Source organism: Rhinopithecus bieti, unplaced genomic scaffold (assembly GCF_001698545.2).
Source record: "Rhinopithecus bieti isolate Rb0 unplaced genomic scaffold, ASM169854v2 scaffold_64120, whole genome shotgun sequence".
Classification (NCBI taxonomy): Eukaryota; Metazoa; Chordata; class Mammalia; order Primates; family Cercopithecidae; genus Rhinopithecus; species Rhinopithecus bieti.
The window spans coordinates 404761-424849 of NW_016824553.1; the positions used below are offsets into that span (position 1 = coordinate 404761).

General features: G+C 44.2%; 1 protein-coding gene across 4 annotated transcripts in view; it reads right to left on the minus strand.

Annotated features, from left to right (window-relative positions):
- Positions 1-20089, minus strand: part of ZNF398 (zinc finger protein 398) — a 38520-nt gene that overhangs the window by 1884 nt on the left and 16547 nt on the right. For all 4 annotated transcript variants that reach the window (XM_017862397.1, XM_017862398.1, XM_017862396.1 and 1 more), the window contains 3 exons: positions 17126-17252; positions 16480-16593; positions 1997-2110 (listed from right to left, as the gene is read on the minus strand). In XM_017862397.1, coding sequence (XP_017717886.1) covers positions 1997-2110; positions 16480-16593; positions 17126-17252 — 355 coding nt within the window. The remainder of the gene's footprint in view (positions 1-1996; positions 2111-16479; positions 16594-17125; positions 17253-20089) is intronic.

A 20089-nucleotide genomic window follows, 5' to 3' on the forward strand; every position in this document is an offset into this window, starting at 1 on the left:
CCAGCTCTAACAGATCACTCTAAGCTCTCAACTAGCTCAGATCAGAAACTCAGCAGAAGGTTGCAATAATAACCAAGACAACAGTGGTCTCTCTGTGACAAATCATCAGAGAAATGAAATGAAATTTTAAATTTATTTTATTTTATGACAGAATCACGTTCTGTCGCCCGTGATGGAGTGCAGTGGCGTGACCTTGGCTCACTGCAGCCTCCACCTCCTGAGTCAAGCAATTCTCCTGCCTCAGTCTCCCGAGTAGCTGGGATTACAGGTATGCACTACTGTGCTCAGGTAATTTTTTTTTTGAGATGGAGTCTCGCTCTGTTACCCAGGCTGGAGTGCAGTGGTGCAACCTCGGCTCACTGCAAGCTCCGCCTCCCAGGTTCATGCCATTCTCCTGCCTCAGCCTACTGAGTAGCTGGGACTACAGGCACCCGCCACCACGCCCAGTTAATTTTTTGTATTTTTAGTGGAGACAGGGTTTCACCGTGTTAGCCAGGATGGTCTCGATCTCCTGACCTCATGATCCGCCCGCCTCGGCCTCCCAAAGTGCTGGGATTACAGGCAGGAGCCACCGTGTCCAGCCGTGCTCAGGTTATTTTTATATTTTTAGTAGAGATGGGGTTTTGCCATGTTGACCAGCGGTCTTGAACTCCTGGCGTCAAGTGGTTCACCTGCCTCAGCCTCCCAAAGTGCTGGGATTGCAGGCATGAGCCACCACACCCAGCCCTCATCAGAAAATTTAACATTGTACCTCTTCTATGCTATCTGTCTTGAAACAGAAAATCCTTGGCATCAGTCTTCCCAATGTCACTTTCACCATATTTTACCTCTACTCAAGAACTTTCTCTATTGCCTGTTGTGACAAAGCCTAAAATCACATAATCATCTATTCCTATTTCTACCAACCCATCACTGTGGTCAGCTGTCTCTTTACTTCCCCTGAGAACAGAATACACATTTCTGCTATGCATCTTTACTTATTCTGTCCTCCCTTTTGCAGAATGCTACCCCTCTCTCCCCATCTTCCCAAATTATACCCAACCATATCATACCAATCTTTTAAGGTACAATTGTGGCTTTATGCCCTTCCTTAGGTCTTATCTAAATACCTAAACTAAAACTGATGCACGTTCTCCTCTTTTTTTAGAGACAGGATCCCCCTATGTTACCCAGGCTGGTCTTGAACTCCTGGGTTCGAGTGATCCACCTACCTCAACTTCCTCCCAAAATGCTGGGCTTACAGGCATGAGTCACCAAGCCCAACCTGATGCATGTTCCTGAAACTTCTCATTCGTTTATGTAAGTCATCCACCCCACTCATCCTTGATACTTAACAGGCTTGCCTAGTACTGATATGTATGTCCCTAGTATAAGCTTCTTCAAGAGCTAAAACTGTCTTATTTTTCATTTGTGTTTCCCAGTCTAAAAGAACACAGAGCACAGAAAATACTAAAAAAAAACCAGACTGCATTAAGCTGTATAAATGACTGGGACCCTTCTGATCTTGAGATTCTCTTCTACAATACAAATGGCAAAAGTATCTTGGAAGGAAGATACTTCTATTTCTTCTCCCATCATTGATTTTCTTTTCACTGAGGGAGGGTTCTAACTTAACATTCCTATTTACACTTCTCCACCGCTATTTCTGTCTCCAGAGCTTGTCTCCCCACTCCACTCCCACTTTTTCTACCCTTTCTACATGATTTTCATATGTTCTTCTGTCTTTCCCCATCCCTGTAATTTTGGTTCGTCTGTATGCACTTATTTTTCTTCTTCTGACAATTCTCATTTGTCTTTGCATGTAGGAGTATATTTTCTCACTCACTTAAAATTTATTTTAGTGACTGGTTTCATTCATAATGTTGAGCATGGCTTTGTTTCTTTTCCTCATTCTTTTCCCACACATTTGCCTCTACAAATTTCACCTGCTGTTTCTTCAGTCAGTCCTGGCATGAGCTAGATATGGACATGAACACCTCTTTAATTTCTTACTCACCAGCATAAGTGCTTTTGTACACGTCACCTTCCTTGGACTCCGGTGGGGCCCCAACCTGAGGCTCTTCTTCTTGTTTAATCCAAGACAGAATATCTGATGTTGAAATACCAGGCTCTAATTTATGGGAGGGAAAAAAAAATGGCCTTCATGAACTTGAATAAGAAGGTGAGATAATCATGTCGGTTTGTTGAATACTATATTTCACTCAAATATTTTTCTTTTTCTTTTTTTTTGAGACAGAGTCTGGCTCTGTTGCCCAGGCTGGAGTGCAGGGCGCAATCTCCTCTCACTGCAAGCTCTGCCTCTTGGGTTCACGCCATTCTCCTGCCTCTGCTTCCCGAGTAGCTGGGACTACAGGTGCCCGCCACCACGCCCGGCTAAGTTTTTTTCTTGTTTTTTTAGTACAGACAGGGTTTCACTGTGTTAGCCAGGATGGTCTCGATCTCCTGACCTCATGATCCACCCACTTTGGCCTCCCAAAGTGCTGGAATTACAGGCTTGAGCCACCGCGCCCGGCCCCAAATATTTATTTCCAAATAACTATAACAATAACACATAACCAGCCTTTTAAAAAATGCATACAGGCTGGGTGTGGTAGCTCACGCATATAATCCCAGAACTTTGGGAGGCCGAAGCAAGTGGATCATCTGAGGTCAAGAGTTCAAGACCAGCTGGCCAACATGGTAAAACTCTGTCTCTACTAAAAATACAAAAAATTAGTCAGACGTGGTGGCAGGCGCCTGTAATCCCAGCTACTCAGGAAGCTGAGACAGAAAAATCGCTTGAACCTAGGAGGCAGCGGTTGCAGTGAGCCAAGATCGCACAGAGCCCAGATTGCTCCAGCCTGGGCAACAAGAGCAAAAAAACTCTACCTCAAAACAAACAAACAAACAAAAAACCAAATCAATTTCCAGAATTACAAAGTTAGGTCAGTACAGACACAGAATCCAACTCCTCAGAAACACTCTTTTCAGATTCCCAATTCTGGGCTCTTTCTAAGAGATACATTACCTTTGTCTATTAAATGATACAAGTCATTGTTTCCTAAATGCTGGGAGGGGGAAGAATATAGTATTGGCAAGTCCTTCAGGTCTTGGGGGTTCTTTCTGAAAGAAAAAGTGCATAGCCTATAGAGGCTTTGCACACAACATGCCTCATCTGATCAGTACCAAAACAGCTGTGCTAGCTATTACAACCTAGGCCTATATTGCCTTTTTTTTTTTTTGGACTAAATGGACAAGCTGGCAAGCTGACAAGAGAGCTTGTCAAGCTCCAGAGAGTACCCTGAAGCTCTCTATGGTTATTTCTCAAACACAGCCTTGTGAGCAGAATATGGTTTAATTCACAGCAAATTAACAGAACCCACTACTTTACCCCAATGTCTTTTAAATCAGTTAGATGCCACTGAAATCTAAAGGTGTTCTCAAAGCAGAAATAAGAGGCTGGGATAAGACTACAGCCCAAAAGACCATCAGGTTATGGGGAGAGATTTGGAAAATAGATTTTAGCACATGCAACAGTTGCCTTCCAACCTAAAAGCAAAGCTGAAGTGTATTAAACATAGTCTAATCTTATCTTTGTTCTCTTCCAGATGTTATACACATACATACCTATAAGGAAAAAGGCAGAGGGGGAAAGACTGGATATAAGGAAGAAGACCTCTTAACCGATATCCAGAGGATTAACTTTCCATTCAAAACATCTAACTTTTGTTTGTTTGTTTGTTTCTGAGACAGGGTCTCACTCTGTCACCCAGGCTGGACTACAGCGGCGTAATCTCGGCTTACTGCAACCTCTGTCTCCCAGGGTCAAGAGATTATCCCACCTCAGTCTCCCTAGTAGCTGGGACCACAGCTAACTTTTTGTATTTTTGGTAAAAATGGGGTCTCACTCTGTTGCCCAGGCTGTTCTTGAACTCCTGAGCTCAGGTGACCCACCTGCCTCAACCTCCCAAAGTGCTGAGATTATAGGCATGACCCACCATGCCTAGCCAAAAAACCTGACTTTTAAAAAACCTGCTTGTTTTTAAAAATTTTGTGAATGGGCTAAGTGCAGTAGCTCATGCCTGTAATCTCAGCACTTTGGGAGGCTGAGGCGGGCGGGTCATGAGGTCAGGAGTTCGAGACCACCCTGACCCAACATGGTAAAACCCCGTCTCTATTAAAAATACAAAAATCAGCTGGCTGCGGTGGTGGGCGCCTATAATCCCAGCTACTTAGGAGGCTGAGGCAGGAGAATCGCTTGAACCCCGGAGGTGGAGGTTGCAGTGAGCTAAGATGGCACCACTGCACTCTAGCCTGGGCGACAGAGTGAGATTCTATCTTAAAAAAAAAAAAATTCTGAATGATGAGTTAGTGCTCTAAAAACCACCAAATGTTTGGGAGGCCAAGATGGGCGGATCATGAGGTCAGGAAATCGAGACCATCCTGGCTAACACGGTGAAACCCCGTCTCTACTAAAAAATACAAAAAACTAGCTGGGCAAGGTGGCAGGCGCCTGTAGTCCCAGCTACTCCGGGGCTGAGGCAGGAGAATGGCGTAAACCCGGGAGGCGGAGCTTGCAGTGAGCTGAGATCCGGCCACTGCACTCCAGCCTGGGCGACAGAGCGACACTCCCTCTCAAAAACAAATAAATAAATAAATAAATAAGGCCAGGCGCGGTGGCTCACGCCTGTAATCCCAGCACTTTGGGAGGCCGAGGCAGGCGGATCACAAGGTCAGGAGATCGAGACCACGGTGAAACCCCGTCTCTACCGAAAAAATGCAAAAAATTAGCTGGGCGTGGTGGCAGGCGCCTGTATTCCCAGCTACTCAGGAGGCTGAGGCAGGAGAATGGCGTGAACCCGGGAGGCGGAGCTTGCAGTGAGCCGAGATTGCGCCACTGCACTCCAGCCTGGGCGACAGTGAGACCTCATCACTTAAAAAAAAAAAATATATATATATATATATACACACACACACACACACACACACACACACAAATTATCTGTGTGTGGTAGTGCATGCCGGTAATCTGAGCTACTTGGGAGACTGAGGCAGGAGAATCATTTGAACCCAGGAGGCGGAGGTTGCAGTGAGCCGAGATTGTGCCACTGTACTCCAGACTGGGTGACAAGAGCAAAACTCCATCTCAAAAAAAATAAAAATAAAAAATATGTAAAATATCTAAGGGTTCTGAAATCAAAACTGTGAAACAAGGTATATTCAGAGAAGTCTAGCTTCCATCTTATTCCCTCTCTCCTTGTACAGGGAAGCCATTCTTACTAATTATTGTTTTAATCTTCCATTGTTTCTTTGTTTTTTTGTTTGTTTGTTTGTTTGTTTGTTTTGAGACGGAGTCTGGCTCTGTCGCCCAGGCTGGAGTGCGGTGGCCGGATCTCACCTCACTGCAAGCTCCGCCTCCCAGGTTCACGCCATTCTCCTGCCTCCGCCTCCCAAGTAGCTGGGACTACAGGCGCCCGCCTCGTTTTTTGTATTCTTTAGTAGAGACGGGGTTTCACCATATTAGCCAGGATGGTCTCGATCTCCTGACCTTGTGATCCGCCCGTCTTGGCCTCCCAAAGTGCTGGGATTACAGGCTTGAGCCACCGCGCCCGGCCTGTTTCTTTGTAAATATATAAGCAAATACTGCAGTTCCCCACTTATCATAAGGAATACGTTCCAAGACCCCCCAGTGGATACTTAAAACCTCAGATAGTACTCAACCCAATATATACTTAAAAAGTATATCTTGCTTTATTGCACCTCACAGATACTGCTTTCTGTTTTGTTTTTACAAAGTAAAGGTCTGGGCCGGGCGCGGTGGCTCAAGCCTGTAATCCCAGCACTTTGGGAGGCCGAGACGGGCAGATCACGAGGTCAGGAGATCGAGACCATCCTGGCTCAGGAGGTGAAACCCCGTCTCTACTAAAAAAAAATACAAAAAACTATCCGGGCGTGGTGACGGGAGCCTGTAGTCCCAGCTACTCAGGAGGCTGAGGCAGGAGAACGGTGTAAACCCAGGAGGCGGAGCTTGCAGTGAGCTGAGATCCGGCCACAGCACTCCAGCCTGGGGGGAAAAGTAAAAAAAAAAAAAAAAAGTTTGTAGCACCCTTCTTGAAGCAAGTCCATTGGCAGCAACATCATGTGTTCCTTTTGTGCCTCTGTGTCACATTTTGGTACTTCTTTTTTTTTTTTTTTGAGACAGAGTCTCACTCAGCTGCCCAGGTTGGAGTGCAGTGGCATGATCTCGGCTCACTGCAACCACCATCTTCTGGGTTCAAGCAATTCTTACGTATCAGCCTCCCAAGTAGCTGGGATTACAGGCACCCGCCATCATGCCTGGATAATTTTTGTATTTTAGTAGAGACAGGGTTTCACCATGTTGGCCAGGCTGGTCTTGAACGCCTGACCTCAGGTGATTCGCCTGCCTCAGCCTCCCAAAGTGCTGGGATTATAGGTGGGAGCCCCTGCGCCTGGTCACATTTTGGTAATTCTTATAATATTCCTAACTTTTTCATTATTATTATGTATGTTAATAGTGATCTGTGATCAGTGATCTTTTTTTCTTTCTATCTTTTGGAGACAAAGTCTGGTTCTATTGCCCAGGCTGGAGTGCAATGGTGCGATCTTGGCTCACAGCAATCTTGGCCTTTCTGGTTCAAGCGATTCTCCTGCCTCAGCATATCGAGCAGCTGGGACTACAGGCACATGCCACCACATCTGGTTAATTTTTTGTATTTTAGTAGAGACAGGGTTTCACCATTTTGCCCAGGCTGGTCTCCAACTCCTGAGTTCAAGCAGTCCTCCCACCTTGACCTCTCAAAGTGCTAGGATTATAGGCATGAGCCATGGCACCTGGCTTGTGATCAGTGATCTTTGATATAATTATCGTAATTGTTTGGGGGCACTACAAACCACACCCATATAAGATGATGAACTTAATAAATGTTTTATGTGTTTTTGTGACTGGTCCAATGACTGGGCCGTTCCCTGCCTCTCTCCCTCCCTCTCTTAGGGCCTCCCTACTCCCTGAGACACAACCATATTGAAATTAGGCCAATTAGTAACCCTTACAATGGCCTCTAAGTGAAAGGAGGAGTTTATACATCTCTTACTTTAAATCAAAAGCTAGAATGCTTAAGGTTAGTAAAGAAGGCATGTCAAAAGCCAAGGGGAAGTAGGCTAAAAAGTAGGTCTCTTGAACCAAACAGTTAGCCAAGCTGTAAATGCAAAGGAAAAGTTCTTAAAGAAATTAAAAGTGCCACTCCAGTAAATACATGACTAAGAAAGCAAAATAATCTTATTGTTGATATGATGAAAATTTGAGTACTCTAGATAGAAGATCAAATCAGCCACAACATTCCCTTAAGCCAATGTCTAATCCAGAGTAAGGCCTTAAAATCTCTTCAATTCTAGGAAGGCTGGTAGAGGTGAGGAAGCCATAGAAGTCTGAAGCTAGCAGAAGTGGGATTGATGAGGTTTATGGAAATGCAAAATGAAGCAGCAAGTGGTAACGGAGAAGCTGCAACAAGTCATCAGAAGATCTAGCTACAATTACTTGAGGAAGGTGGCTACACTAAACAACAAATTTTCGTGTATAAGAAACAGCGTTCTATTGGAAGAATATGTCATCTAGGACTTTCATAGCTAGAGAGAAGTCAATGTCTGGCTTCAAAGCTTCAAAGGACAAGCTGACTCTCTTGCTAGAGGCTGATGCAGCTGGTGACTTGAACCCAGTGTTCATTTTAGTATTCTGAACACCCTAGGGCTCTTAAGAATTATTCTAAATCAGGCCGGACGTGGTGGGGTCATGCCTGTAATCCTAGCACTTTGGGAAGCCAAGGCAGGCGGATCACCTGAGGTCGGGAGTTTGAGACCAGCCTGACCAACAGGGAGAAACCCTGTTTCTACTAAAAATACAAAATTAGCTGGGCATGGTGGTGCATGCCTGTATTCCCAGCTACCCAGGAGGCTGAGGCAAGAGAATCGCTTGAACCCAGGAGGCAGAGGTTGTGGTGAGCCAAGATCGCGCCATTTCACTCCTGCCTGGGCGACAAGAGCCAAACTCTGTCTCAAAAAAAAAACAAAACAAAAAACAAACAAACAAACAAACAAAAAAAAAAAACTTATGCTAAATCTACACTGCCTGTGCACTAGAAATGGAACAACAAAGCCTGGATGACAGCACATCTGTTACAGCATGGTTTATGGAATATTTTAAGCCCACTGATGAGAACTACTGCTCAGAAGAAAAGATTCCTTTCAAAATATTAATACTCATTGACAATGCACCTGGTCACCCACAAGCTCGGATGGGGATGAACAAGGAGATGAATCTTGTTTTCATCCCTGTAAAACAACATCCATTCTACAGCCCACAGATCAAGGACTAATTTTTACTTTGAAGTCTTATGGCATAAGAAATACATTTCAGCATCGATGCACTCCAGCCTGGGTGACACAGCTAGACTCTGTCTCGAAAAATAAATAAATAAACAAACAAAACCAAACCAACAAACATACTGCAGCCAGGCGTGGTGGTTCACACTTGTAATCCCAGAACTTTGGGAGGCCAAGGCAGGTGGATCACCTGAGGTCAGGAGTTTGAGACCAGCCTGGCCACCATGGTGAAACTCCATCTCTACTAAAAATACAAAAATTAGCCTGTAATCCCAGCTACTCGAGAGGCTGAGGCAGGAGAATCGCTTGAACCCAGGAGGCGGAGGTTGCAGTGAGCCGAGATCGCACCACTGTACTCCAGCCTGGGCAACAGAGTGAGACTGTCTCAAAAAAAAGAAATATATTTCATAAGACTATATAAAGTTATTGCTGTCATACATAGCATGATTCCTCTGATGGATTTGGGTAAACTAAAAACCTTCTAGAAAGGATTCACCATTCTAAGTGCCATTAAGACCATTCATAATTCATGGGAAGAGGTCAAAACGGCAACATCAACAGGAGTTTGGAATTTGATTCCAACCCAGAAGAATGACTGAGAAGTTCAAGACTTCAGTGGAGGACGTCATTGCAATGGGGTGGAAATAGCAGGAGAACCAGAATTAGGAGTAGAGCCTGAAAATGTGACTTAGCTGCTGCAATCTCATGATAATACTTGAATAGATCAGGAGTGTTTCTTATAGCTAAGCAAAGAAAGCAATTTCTTGAGATGGAATCTACTCCTAGGTAAAGATGTAAACACTTTTGAAATGACAACAAAGGATTTAGAATATTGCATAAGCTTAGTTGATACAGCAGCAGCAGGGTTTGAGGGATTAACTCCAATTCTGAGAGAAGTTCTACTGTGGGGATAAGGCTATCCAACAGCATTGCAGCTACAGAGAAATCTTTTGTTAAAGGAAGAGTCAATCAATGTGGCAAACTTCATTGTTGCCTTATTTTAAGAAAACTGTCGGCCGAACGCAGTGGCTCACACCTACAATCCCAGCATTTTGGGAGGCCAAGGCGGGTGGATCACCTGAGGTCAGGAGTTCGAGACCAGTCTGCCCAACATGGCGAAATCCCGTCTCTACTAAAAATACAAAAAAATTAGCCAGGCATGGTGGCAGGTGTCTGTAATCCCAGCTACTCGGGAGGCCGAGGCAAGAGAATTGTTTGAACCCGGGAGTCGGAGGTTGCAGTGAGCCAAGATCGTGTCACTGCACCCTAGTCTGGGCAACAGAGTAGGACTCTGTCTCAAAAAAAAAAAAAAAAGAAAGAAATTGCCACAGCCACCCCAACCTTTAGGAACCACCACCCTGATTAGTCAGCAGCCATTAATACTGAGGCAAGACCCTCCAGTAGCAAAAAGATTTTACCTCTGAAGGCTCAGATGATTGTTAGGATTCTTAGCAATATTTTTAAATTAAAGTATGTACATTGTTTTTTTAGACATAATGTTATTGCCAACTTAATAGACTGTATAGCATAGTGTAAACTTTCACATCACTGGGAAAACAAAAGTTATTGTGACTTGTACTGCAATATTCATTTTATTGCAGTAGTCTGGAACTGAACCCACAATATCCTGGATATGCCTATACTTGCCTTTAATGCTGTTTCCATATTAACTAAGTATTTATCACACACTGTGGCCGTAACTTTTGCAGTTTGAGGTGCAACGGTAAAACTAGTACAAATTTCTTTTACTTTCTTCACATTTTCTTTTTTTTTTTTTTGAGATGGAGTCTTGCTCTGTCGCCCGGGCTGGAGTGCAGTGGCCGGATCTCAGCTCACTGCAAGCTCCGCCTCCCGGGTTTACGCCATTCTCCTGCCTCCGCCTCTCGAGTAGCTGGGACTACAGGCGCCCGCCACCTCGCCCGGCTAGTTTTTTGTATTTTTTAAGTAGAGACGGGGTTCACCATGTTAGCCAGGATGGTCTTGATCTCCTCGTGATCCGCCCGTCTCGGCCTCCCAAAGTGCTGGGATTACAGGCTTGAGCCACCGCGCCCGGCTACTTTCTTCACATTTTCATAGAAGATTTGTTATTACCAGAGATCTTGGCAACCTCAGCATGTAATTTCCTTCCTTCCTTCTTAAGTCAAGAAATTTCACCTTTTCACATGAAGGAAGCACTTGATGGCTTCTCTGAAACATCTGAATTGCCACTGTCACTACTTTTGCAGTTTGGGGCCATTATTTGTTTTTAAAAAGCAGGGGGGGGGGGTTACTTAACATAAGCACTGCAATACCGCCATAGTTGACATGACTTCTAAGTGACTGATGGCCAGGTAGTGTATACAGTGTGGATACACTAGACAAAGGGATGATTCACGCCCCAGATGGGACACAGCAGGATAGCGCAAGATTTCATCATACTATTCAGAATGGCAAACAATTTAAAACTTATAAATTATTTCTGGAATTTTCCATTTAATATTTTCAGATCACAGTTGATGGCAGGTAACAAACTGTGGAAAATTCTTGAGATGGAATCTATACCATCTCGAGATGGAAAATGATACCATCAGTAAAGGGGGACTACTGTATGTAGTCTCTATGCTGATACAAAACTTCCCCTAAATGATGAGTTGGCTATACCTAACTGCAGTCACGTACCACGTAACATTTGTATAATAGTCAAAGGTTTATATTTGTGCTGAACATAAGGACAGTTTTGAGCAAGACACATGGAGTCATGCATTGCATAATGGTATTTTGGTCAAAAACAGGCCACTGTCAAGCATCGGGGCTCATATCTGTAATCCCAGCACTTTGGAAGGCCAAGACAGGCAGATCACTTGAGTCCAGGTGTTTGAGACCACACCGGGCAACATGGCGATACCCCATCTCTATATAAAATTTAAAAATTAGCCAGGTGTGGTGGTTCGAGCCTACAGGCTATTTGGGAGGCTGAGGCAGGAGAATCACTTGAACCTGGGAGGTGGAGGTTGCAGTGAGCCGAGATCACACCGTTGTACTCCAGCCTGGGCTACGGAGCAAGATTCCATCTCAAAATAAATAAATAATAAAAAGTAAATCCCAGCACTTTGGGAGGCCGAGGCAGGTGGATCATGAGGCCAGGAGTTTGAGACCAGCCTGGCCAACATGGTGAAACCTTGTCTCTATTAAAAATGCAAAAATTAGCTGGGCATGGGGGCACGTGCCTGTAATCCCAGCTACTGGGGAAGCTGAGGCAGGAGAATCGCTTGACCCAGGAGGCGGAGGTTGCAGTGAGTGGAGATCACGTCACTGCACTCCAGCCTGGGCAACAGGACGAGACTCTATTTCAAAAACATAAGTAAAAAATTTAAAATACGAAAAGTTATAGAAAAGGGTATAAAGAAAAAATATTTTGTATATACGTACAATGTGTTTTACACTGTGTTATTACAAAAGTCAGAAAGTTAAAAAATAATAAAAGTATATTACTGTATTTTAAAGTATTATTATACAAGTATATTACTGTATTATAAAGTAATACAGTAAGCTAAGGTTAATTTATGGTTAAAGAAAAAATTTTTTGGCCAGGCGCAGTGGCTCATGCCTATAATCCCAGCACTTTGGGAGGCTGAGGTGGGTGGATCACGAGGTCAGCAGATCGAGACCATCCTGGCTAACATGGTGAAACCCCGTCTCTTCTAAAAAAACAAAAAATTAGCCAGGTGTGGTGGCACGTGCCTGTAGTCCCAGCTACTCGGGAGGCTGAGGCAGGAGAATGACTTGAACCCAGGAGGCTCAAAAAAAAAAAAAAAAAAAAATTTTCTGTAAATTTAGTGTGGCCTAAGTATATAGTGTTTATATAAAGTCTACAGTAGTACAGTAATGTCCTAGGCCTTCACATTCACTCACTGACCCAATCAGAACAACTTCCAGTCCTGCAAGCTGCATTCATGGCAAGTGCCTTATAGAGGTGTACCATTTTGTATCTTTTTTTTTTTTTTTTTTGAGACGGAGTCTCGCTCTGTTGCCCAGGCTGGAGTGCAGTGGCACAATCTCGGCTCACTGCAACCTCTGCATCCTGGGTTCAAGCAATTCTCCTGCCTTGGCCTCCCGAGTAGCTGGGACTATAGGCGCCCACCACCACAGCTGGCTAATTTTTTGTATTTTTAGTAGAGACAGGGTTTCACCGTGTTAGCCAGAATGGTCTCAATCTCCTGACCTCATGATCCATCCGCCTTGGCCTCAACGTGCTGGGATTACAGGTGTGAGTCACTGCACCTGCCTGATTTTATAACTTTTATAAGAGATTTTTGCTGTACCTTTCCTATCTTTACATGTGTTTAGATACACAATTACCCTTGTGTTACAATTGCCTACGGTATTCAGGACAATAACATGCTGTATAAGTTTGTGGCCTAGAAGCCATAGGCTATACCATATAGCCTAGGTACATAGAACGCTACATCATCTAGTTTGTGTGAGTTCACGCTATGATGTCTGCACAACGACAAAATCAACTAATGATGCATTTCTCAGAAGATATCCCCATTGTTCAGCAGCGCATGACTGTGTGTGTCAAACACTGTGGTATATGCAGAACACATGCTTTCCTTCTAGGAGTCTGGAATTTGGGTAAGTGCTAGACAGAGGGTATGTATGTGATTAGCCCCCAATAAAAACCTTGGGCACTGAGTGTCTAATGAGCTTTTCTGGTTGTTACAACTCGTTACTGGAACTATTAAGTGTATCCTATGAGACTCCACTGGGAGAGGACTCTGGGAAGCCTATCCCTGGTTTCCTCCAGACTTTCTCCCGGGCACCTTTTCCCTTTGCTGATATTACTTTGTATCATTCTAACAAATCTTGCTGTGAGTACAACCATATGGGAATACTGTGAGTCCTCCTAGCAGATCACCAAATCTGGGAGTGGTCTTTGGGCTCTCCAACAGAACCAGGAGCATTATTTTTTTTTTTTTTTTTTTTTTGAGGCGGAGTCTCGCTCTGTCACCAGGCTGGAGTTGCAGTGGCCAAGATCTCAGTCACTGCAAGCCTCCGCCTCCCGGGTTACGGCCATCCCTGCCTCAGCCCTCCCGAGTAGCTGGGACTACAGGCCCCGCCACTCGCCCAGGCTAGTTTTTGGTATTTTTAGTAGAGACGGGGTTCACCGTGTTAGCCAGGTGGTCTCGATCTCCTGACCCTCGTGATCCGTCCGTGCTCGGCCTCCCAAGTGCTGGGATTTCACAGGCCTTGAGCCACTGCGCCCCGGCCGCATTTTTTTTTTTTTAAAGAAAACAAGTACTGAGGCTGGGTGTGGTGGCTCAGGCCTGTAATCCCAGCACCTTGGGAGGCTGAAGCAGGCGAATCACTTGAGTTCACGAGTTCAAAACCAGCATGGGCAACATGGCAAACCCACATCTCTACAGAAAATACAAAAATTAGCCAGGCATGGTGGTGTGTGCCTGTCGTCCCAGCTACTTGGGAGGCTGAGGTAGGAGGATGGTTTGAGCCCAGGAGGCACAGGTTGCAGTGATCTCAGATCATGGCACTACACTCTAGCCTGGGCAATAGAGCCAGACATTGTCTTAAAAACAAACAAAAGAAATCGTGAAGTTGACAATTTGATCAACCAAAAGAAAATAACTGGCCAGGTGCGGTGGCTCACGCCTATATTCCCAGCACTTTGGAAGGCTGAGGTGGGTGGATCACCAGAGACCACGAGTTCGAGATCAGCCTGGGCAACATGGCGAAACCCCATCATCACTAAAAATACAAAAATTAGCTGGGCATGATGGCACATGCCTATAGTCCCAGCTACTCGGGAGGTTGAGGCACAAGCATCTTGAAAACCATGGTAAAAACAAAGTGACAAGATGATAGTAAAATGAAACTTTGATACGTTATTACAAAACCTAATTAGTTATCTTTTTCACCCATCCCATAAAATACAATGATATATTCATTTGTACTTGCCGAGGGCTATGCCAGATAAATAATAATGTAGACCAAAGAAATATACCCAATAAGAAATCTTTCTGTAGTCAAGTCACTCATCTTTATTGGTGGTATTTTAGCCTCATTACTTACATCTGTGATATAAAGATTAGTAAAATTCAACCTGTTATACTGCCTAAATGCAATCACCTGCACATTCTTAAAAAATAATATGGCGGGGCGCAGTGGCTCACTCCTGTAATCCCAGCACTTTGGGAGGCTGAGGCCGGTGGATCACTTGAGGTCAGGATTTCAAGACCGGCCTGGCCAACATGATGAAACCCCATCTCTACTAAAAACACAAAAATTAGCTGGGTGTGGTGGTGCATGCCTGTAATCCAAGCTACTCAGGAGGCTGAGGCTGGAGAATCACTTGAGCCTGGAAGGCAAAGGGTGCAGTGAGTCAGGATCACACCACTGCACTCTAGCCTGGGCGACAGAGACTCCATCTCAAAATAATAATAATAATAATAATAAATGTGTGGCAGATGTGTGCATTGCTTAAAACTCAATTAAGACTTGAAATTTCATTATATGTAAAATTTACCTGAAAAGAAAAAAACAAACATTGAACTCTAGGTTAATAATATTCATGCTGGACTATTTATAGGAAAATGCATTGATGTCTTTACTGATTTTGAAATACATCAAAAATAGGATAGATGGCTGGGTGCGGTGGCTCATGCCTGTAATCCCAGCACTTTGGTAGGCCAAGGTAGGCAGATCACTTGAGGTCAGGAGTTCAAGACCAGCCTGGCTAACATGCTGAAACCCTGTCTCAACTTAAAATACAAAAATTAGCCAGGCATGGTGGCAAGCACCTGTAATCTCAGCTACTCAGGAGGCTGAGCCGGAGAATCACTTGAATCTGGGAGGTGGAGGTTGCAGTGAGCCAAGATCGCACCACTGCATTCCAGCCTGGGGGGCAGAGTGAGGCTCCATCTCCAAAATAAATAAATAAATAAATAAATAATAGATGGCTACATGGAGTGGCAGTGATAGATATATGCACGATAAGGATGGATGGTATAATGTTAGTGGTAGAATTTAGGCGCTGGATATCCAGGTGTTCACTATAAAACTACTTTAACTTTTCTGATTGAAAATTTTCATAATAAAATGTTAGGAAAAAATAACTGTGGCAGTGGTTCACGCCTGTAATCCCAGCACTATGGGAGGCCGAGGTGGGCGGATCACGAGGTCAGGATATCGAGACCATCCTGGCTAACATGGTGAAACCCGGTCTCTACTGAAAAATAGAAAAAATTAGCTGGGCCTGGTGGCAGGTGCTTGTAGTCCCAGCTACTCAGGAGGCTGAGGCAGAAGAATGGCGTGAACCCGGGAGGTGGAGCTTGCAGTGAGTCAAGATCACGCCACTGCACTCCAGTCTTGGCGACAGAGCAAGACTCCGTCTCAAAAAAAAAAAAAAAGAAAAAAAAAAATAACTGTATGGGACAGCAGGTGGGTTGTAAGAGAAGTTCATGTAACAGAGATGCCTGGAGGATGAACTTTCTGTGTGCTTCTATCCAACAAAGAAAAAAAAAAGTGTATGAGAATTTTCTGACAGCAAAGGTGAGGCATGAGAGAAACAATACAACCGGACTTTGGTTGGCAGTCTTTCCCACACAATATTAAGCAACTGCCAGCCAAAAAGTTAGGAAGAGTTCATGATAGCCAGCTTTCCAGATCTGAGAAAAATCCCTGTTGCCCAGGTGGATGTCATCAGTGTCTACTGATTCCATGCATCTTGGAGGGACCATGCAGACTCCTAGTCCCTTCAGCACTTAAGAAGGGCCACGCTTACGTTTGCTCAAGCCACTTTAGTCCAGATGAGCATGACTGCCTCCTTCATCATGCAAGGACATGTTTATTTTACTAAACAGCTAGGTATCAGTACTTGTGTCAGGGAATACAACTAGTAACTGTTAGATGTGTAGTACTGATAAGTGAAGACACTGGACAAGGTGACCTCTAAGCTCCCTTTTATATTTAAATGCCTGATGACACATTCAGAATCTAGTTGCTTTAGCAATGAATGGCTCTAGAAGTCCCTAAGCCCTGCTTAGTTCTGAGCCACCATCTCTGACCAGGAAAGGGAGACAAGAAGTAGGAATCTCTTCTCCCACTTACCTTCACTGGGGTCGGCGGGAATCTCACTTTCCTCTGGCCCTGTCTGGTCCTCTGTATTATGTTCCCCTTCTGGTTGAATCTGAGATAAGACATCAGGTTGATTTATAGCATAATCTAGGAGAAGAAAAAGGAAGAGAGGGTATGACAAAAAGATAAATGAGGAAGACAACTAATTGCCATCAAGGCTGAGCTGAAGCTTTGTGGTCATAGGCCCAGGCAATTTCTTTTAGACTTCATATCACTTCTTCCCATCTATCCACCTTCAACTGTGGCTATCTATTCAGGAAAGCAGGCAGTGGAGATGTAATGTGTGGGGAAAGCACATGTGCTAGGTTAGCACTGCTTTCAGAGTGACAGTGTGCCTCAAGGGGGAGAAGTCAAGCTCCTTTCAAAGTAAAGAATACCCATGGAAACCACCAGCTGTCACACCCATAACCCTGAACTTCATTCTCTGTCCTAAAATTTGGTAAAAGGAGAGATTATGATTCCTATTTAGCAAGAATGAACTGGTCATCTTTTGGCTTGAAACCAGAATTTGAAGTGTGTGAAGACAGAGTGAGAATGAGGTCACTGGAGGAAAAGGGACTGTTTTGAGCCCTCTTGGAGCTGCTGTCACTTCATTCAAAAGGTGTCAACTCAGCCTCACCCATGGAGATGAGAGACTCATAGTTGCCTTTCATGATATTCTTGTAAAGTTCCTTTTGCCATTCTTCTAATTTTTCCCACTCTGGAGTGGAAAAGTAGATGGAGACATCATCAAATGCCACAGGCACCTAAAATTACAATCACATGGGTTAGTTCCTCCCATTATAATTCAGTCATTCAATAAATCTCTTTCCCCCAATTAGTTCCTTTCATTTTATTTTACATTTTCAAAGGGTGGTCAACAAATATTCTAAATATCTCTGAAACAGTTTCTTTTAATGCTTCACTTGTCATTAGTAAATCCTAAAATCCCAGTACTCACGCAATACAGCACGAGTACCTTAAATAAAGCTGGGACCTTTTCTTGAGGCACATTCCAGTATTCTGGTAAGCAGTAATAAAATATCTAAATATCATGTATGTTCAAACTTCAGGCTTTATTGAGTCTTTGATTTCACCTCTTTAAAAATGCCTTTTCTCTAAGAGCATCACTCTCCAGGAGACCCAAAATTCCTCTACTTGTTTTCTTTGTGTTGTTTCTATTTCCTCCAGTATTTTGCCAAGTACAGAGTTCCCTGTGATGCTGTTCACCCTGCACATGCGGAGGAAAGGATAATACCATGGCTGATGACTGAGAGCAAACAGGATTGACTTTGGAGGCAGGTTAGGAACCAAAATTAAACTTCAGAACTCATGATGTCTTCTGTGTGCATCCTTTAGTCTCTTCTGAAGCTTTGCATATTCTTCAAATGGAACATTTTGTCTATTTAAAACCCAATTTTGTTTCCATGTCTTCTCTACCTGCCTCCAAGATGTACACCTTGTCCTGCCATCTCTTCAAATGTTTTCAGGGCAAGATTTCCTCTTTTTCTGGGCAACTGCAGCTCACTGCAATTTCTCTTTAGCTTGACGATACATTTCTCTGAGATACATTCATGAAGCATATGCTTTTCTTCTAACTGCTGTGCCTGTTCTTTTTCCAGTATCTTTTTTACTTCTAGTTAGACTTTTTCAGCTTGATTTCTTATATTTCAGCATTCCTATTTTAATGTCTCCATCGTTTCCTTCAGCATTTGGTTTGAACTCTGAAAGTGAGGTAGCTTGGATTGGATCTGAAAACTACTGATTTACTATTCCAGGTCAAAATTTTCATTTTTTTTCTTCCTCTGCATTTTCTTTCCTTTTCTTTTTTTTTTTTTTTTTTGTTTTGTTTTGTTTTAGAGACAGAGTGTCACTGTACACCCAGGCTGGAGTGCAGTGGTGCGATCTCGTCTCACTGCAACCTCTGCCTCCCGGCTTCAAGCAATTCTCCTGCCTCAGCCTCTCGAGTAGCTGGGATTACAGGTGCCCGCCACCACACACCGCTAATTCTTGTATTTTTAGTAGAGATGGAGTTTCACCATGTTGGTCAGGCTGGTCTCGAGCTCCTGACCCGTGATCCACCAGCCTCAGCCTCCCAAAGTGCTGGGATTACAGGTGTGAGCCACCGCACCCGGCCTCCCACAGTTTCTTTTCACACTGATGCTTTTCAGATTGCTTCCAGACATCGGGCTCCACTTTCATTTTCTATCCGCTAACTTGTTCTCAAATTCTTCTAGCTTTTCTTCCTGTAATACCACAAGTCTTTTACAACCTTCTTCCTTGGCATCTGGTGCCTTACATATTAACACACGATATTTTTTTACTAAGGGCACTTTGTGGTGTTCAATAGCTGGTCTGAGACTTTCATTGTCTAACTGTAAACCATCCAGTTCACTTTGAATCTTTTTCCTTTCCCTTTCTAGCTGACTCTTGTTGCCTCTAGTTTTATGGCTGTTATTTCTAGTATGCTTGAAAGTTTTGCTTTTTGACTTTAGTGGTCAGTGTATTTCTTTCTTTAAGATGGAGTCTTGCTCGGTCACCCAGGCTGGAATGCAGTGACACTATCTCAGCTTACTGCAACCTGTCTCCTGGATTCAAGCAATCCTCCTGCCTCAGTCTCCCGAGTAGCTGGGATTACAGGTCCACACCACCATGCCCGGCTAATTTTTGTATTTTTAGTAGACATGGGGTTTCACCATGTTGGTCAGGCTGGTCTTGAATTCCTGACCGCAAATGATTCACCTTGCAGGGCGTGGTGGCTCACGCCTGTAATCCCAGCACTTTGGGACGCCAAGGCGGGCAGATCACGAGGTCAGGAGATTTAGACCATCCTGGCTAACATGGTGAAACCCCGTCTCTACTAAAAATACAAAAAATTAGCCAGGCATGGTGGCGGGCGCCTGTAGTCCCAGCGACTCAGGAGGCTGAGGCAGGAGAATGGCATGAACCTGGGAGGTGGAGCTTGCAGTGAGCCGAGACTGCGCCACTGCACTCCAGCCTGGGCAATAGAATAAGACTCCATCTCAAAAAACAAAAAAACAAAACAAAAATTCACCTACTTCAGCCTCCCAAACTGCTGGGATCACAGGCATGAGCCACTGCCACCATGCCCAGCCTGGTCAGGGTATTTCTTTCTTGTTCAGTTTTACGTAATCTTTAATGATTAAAAAGGTATTTTGGCCAGGCGTGATGGCTCCCAGCACTTTGGAAGGCCAAGGCAGGTGGATCACCTGAGGTCAGGAGTTTGAGACCAGCCTAGCCAACATGGCGAAACCCCGTCTCTACTAAAAATACAAAAATTAGCTGGGCGTGGCCAGGTGCAGTGGCTCACACCTGTAATCCCAGCACTTTGGGAGGCCGAGGCAGGTAGATCACCTGAGGTTGGGAGTTCAAGACCAGCCTGACCAACATGGAGAAAACCCTGTCTCTACTAAAAATACAAAATTAGCTGGCAGCGTGGTGGCACATGCCTGTAATCCCAGCTACTCGGGAGGTTGAAGCAGGAGAACTGATTGAATCCAGAAGGTGGAGGGTGCAGTGAGCCGAGATCACACCATTGCACTCCATCCTAGGCAACAAGAACGAAACTCTGTTTAAAAAAAAA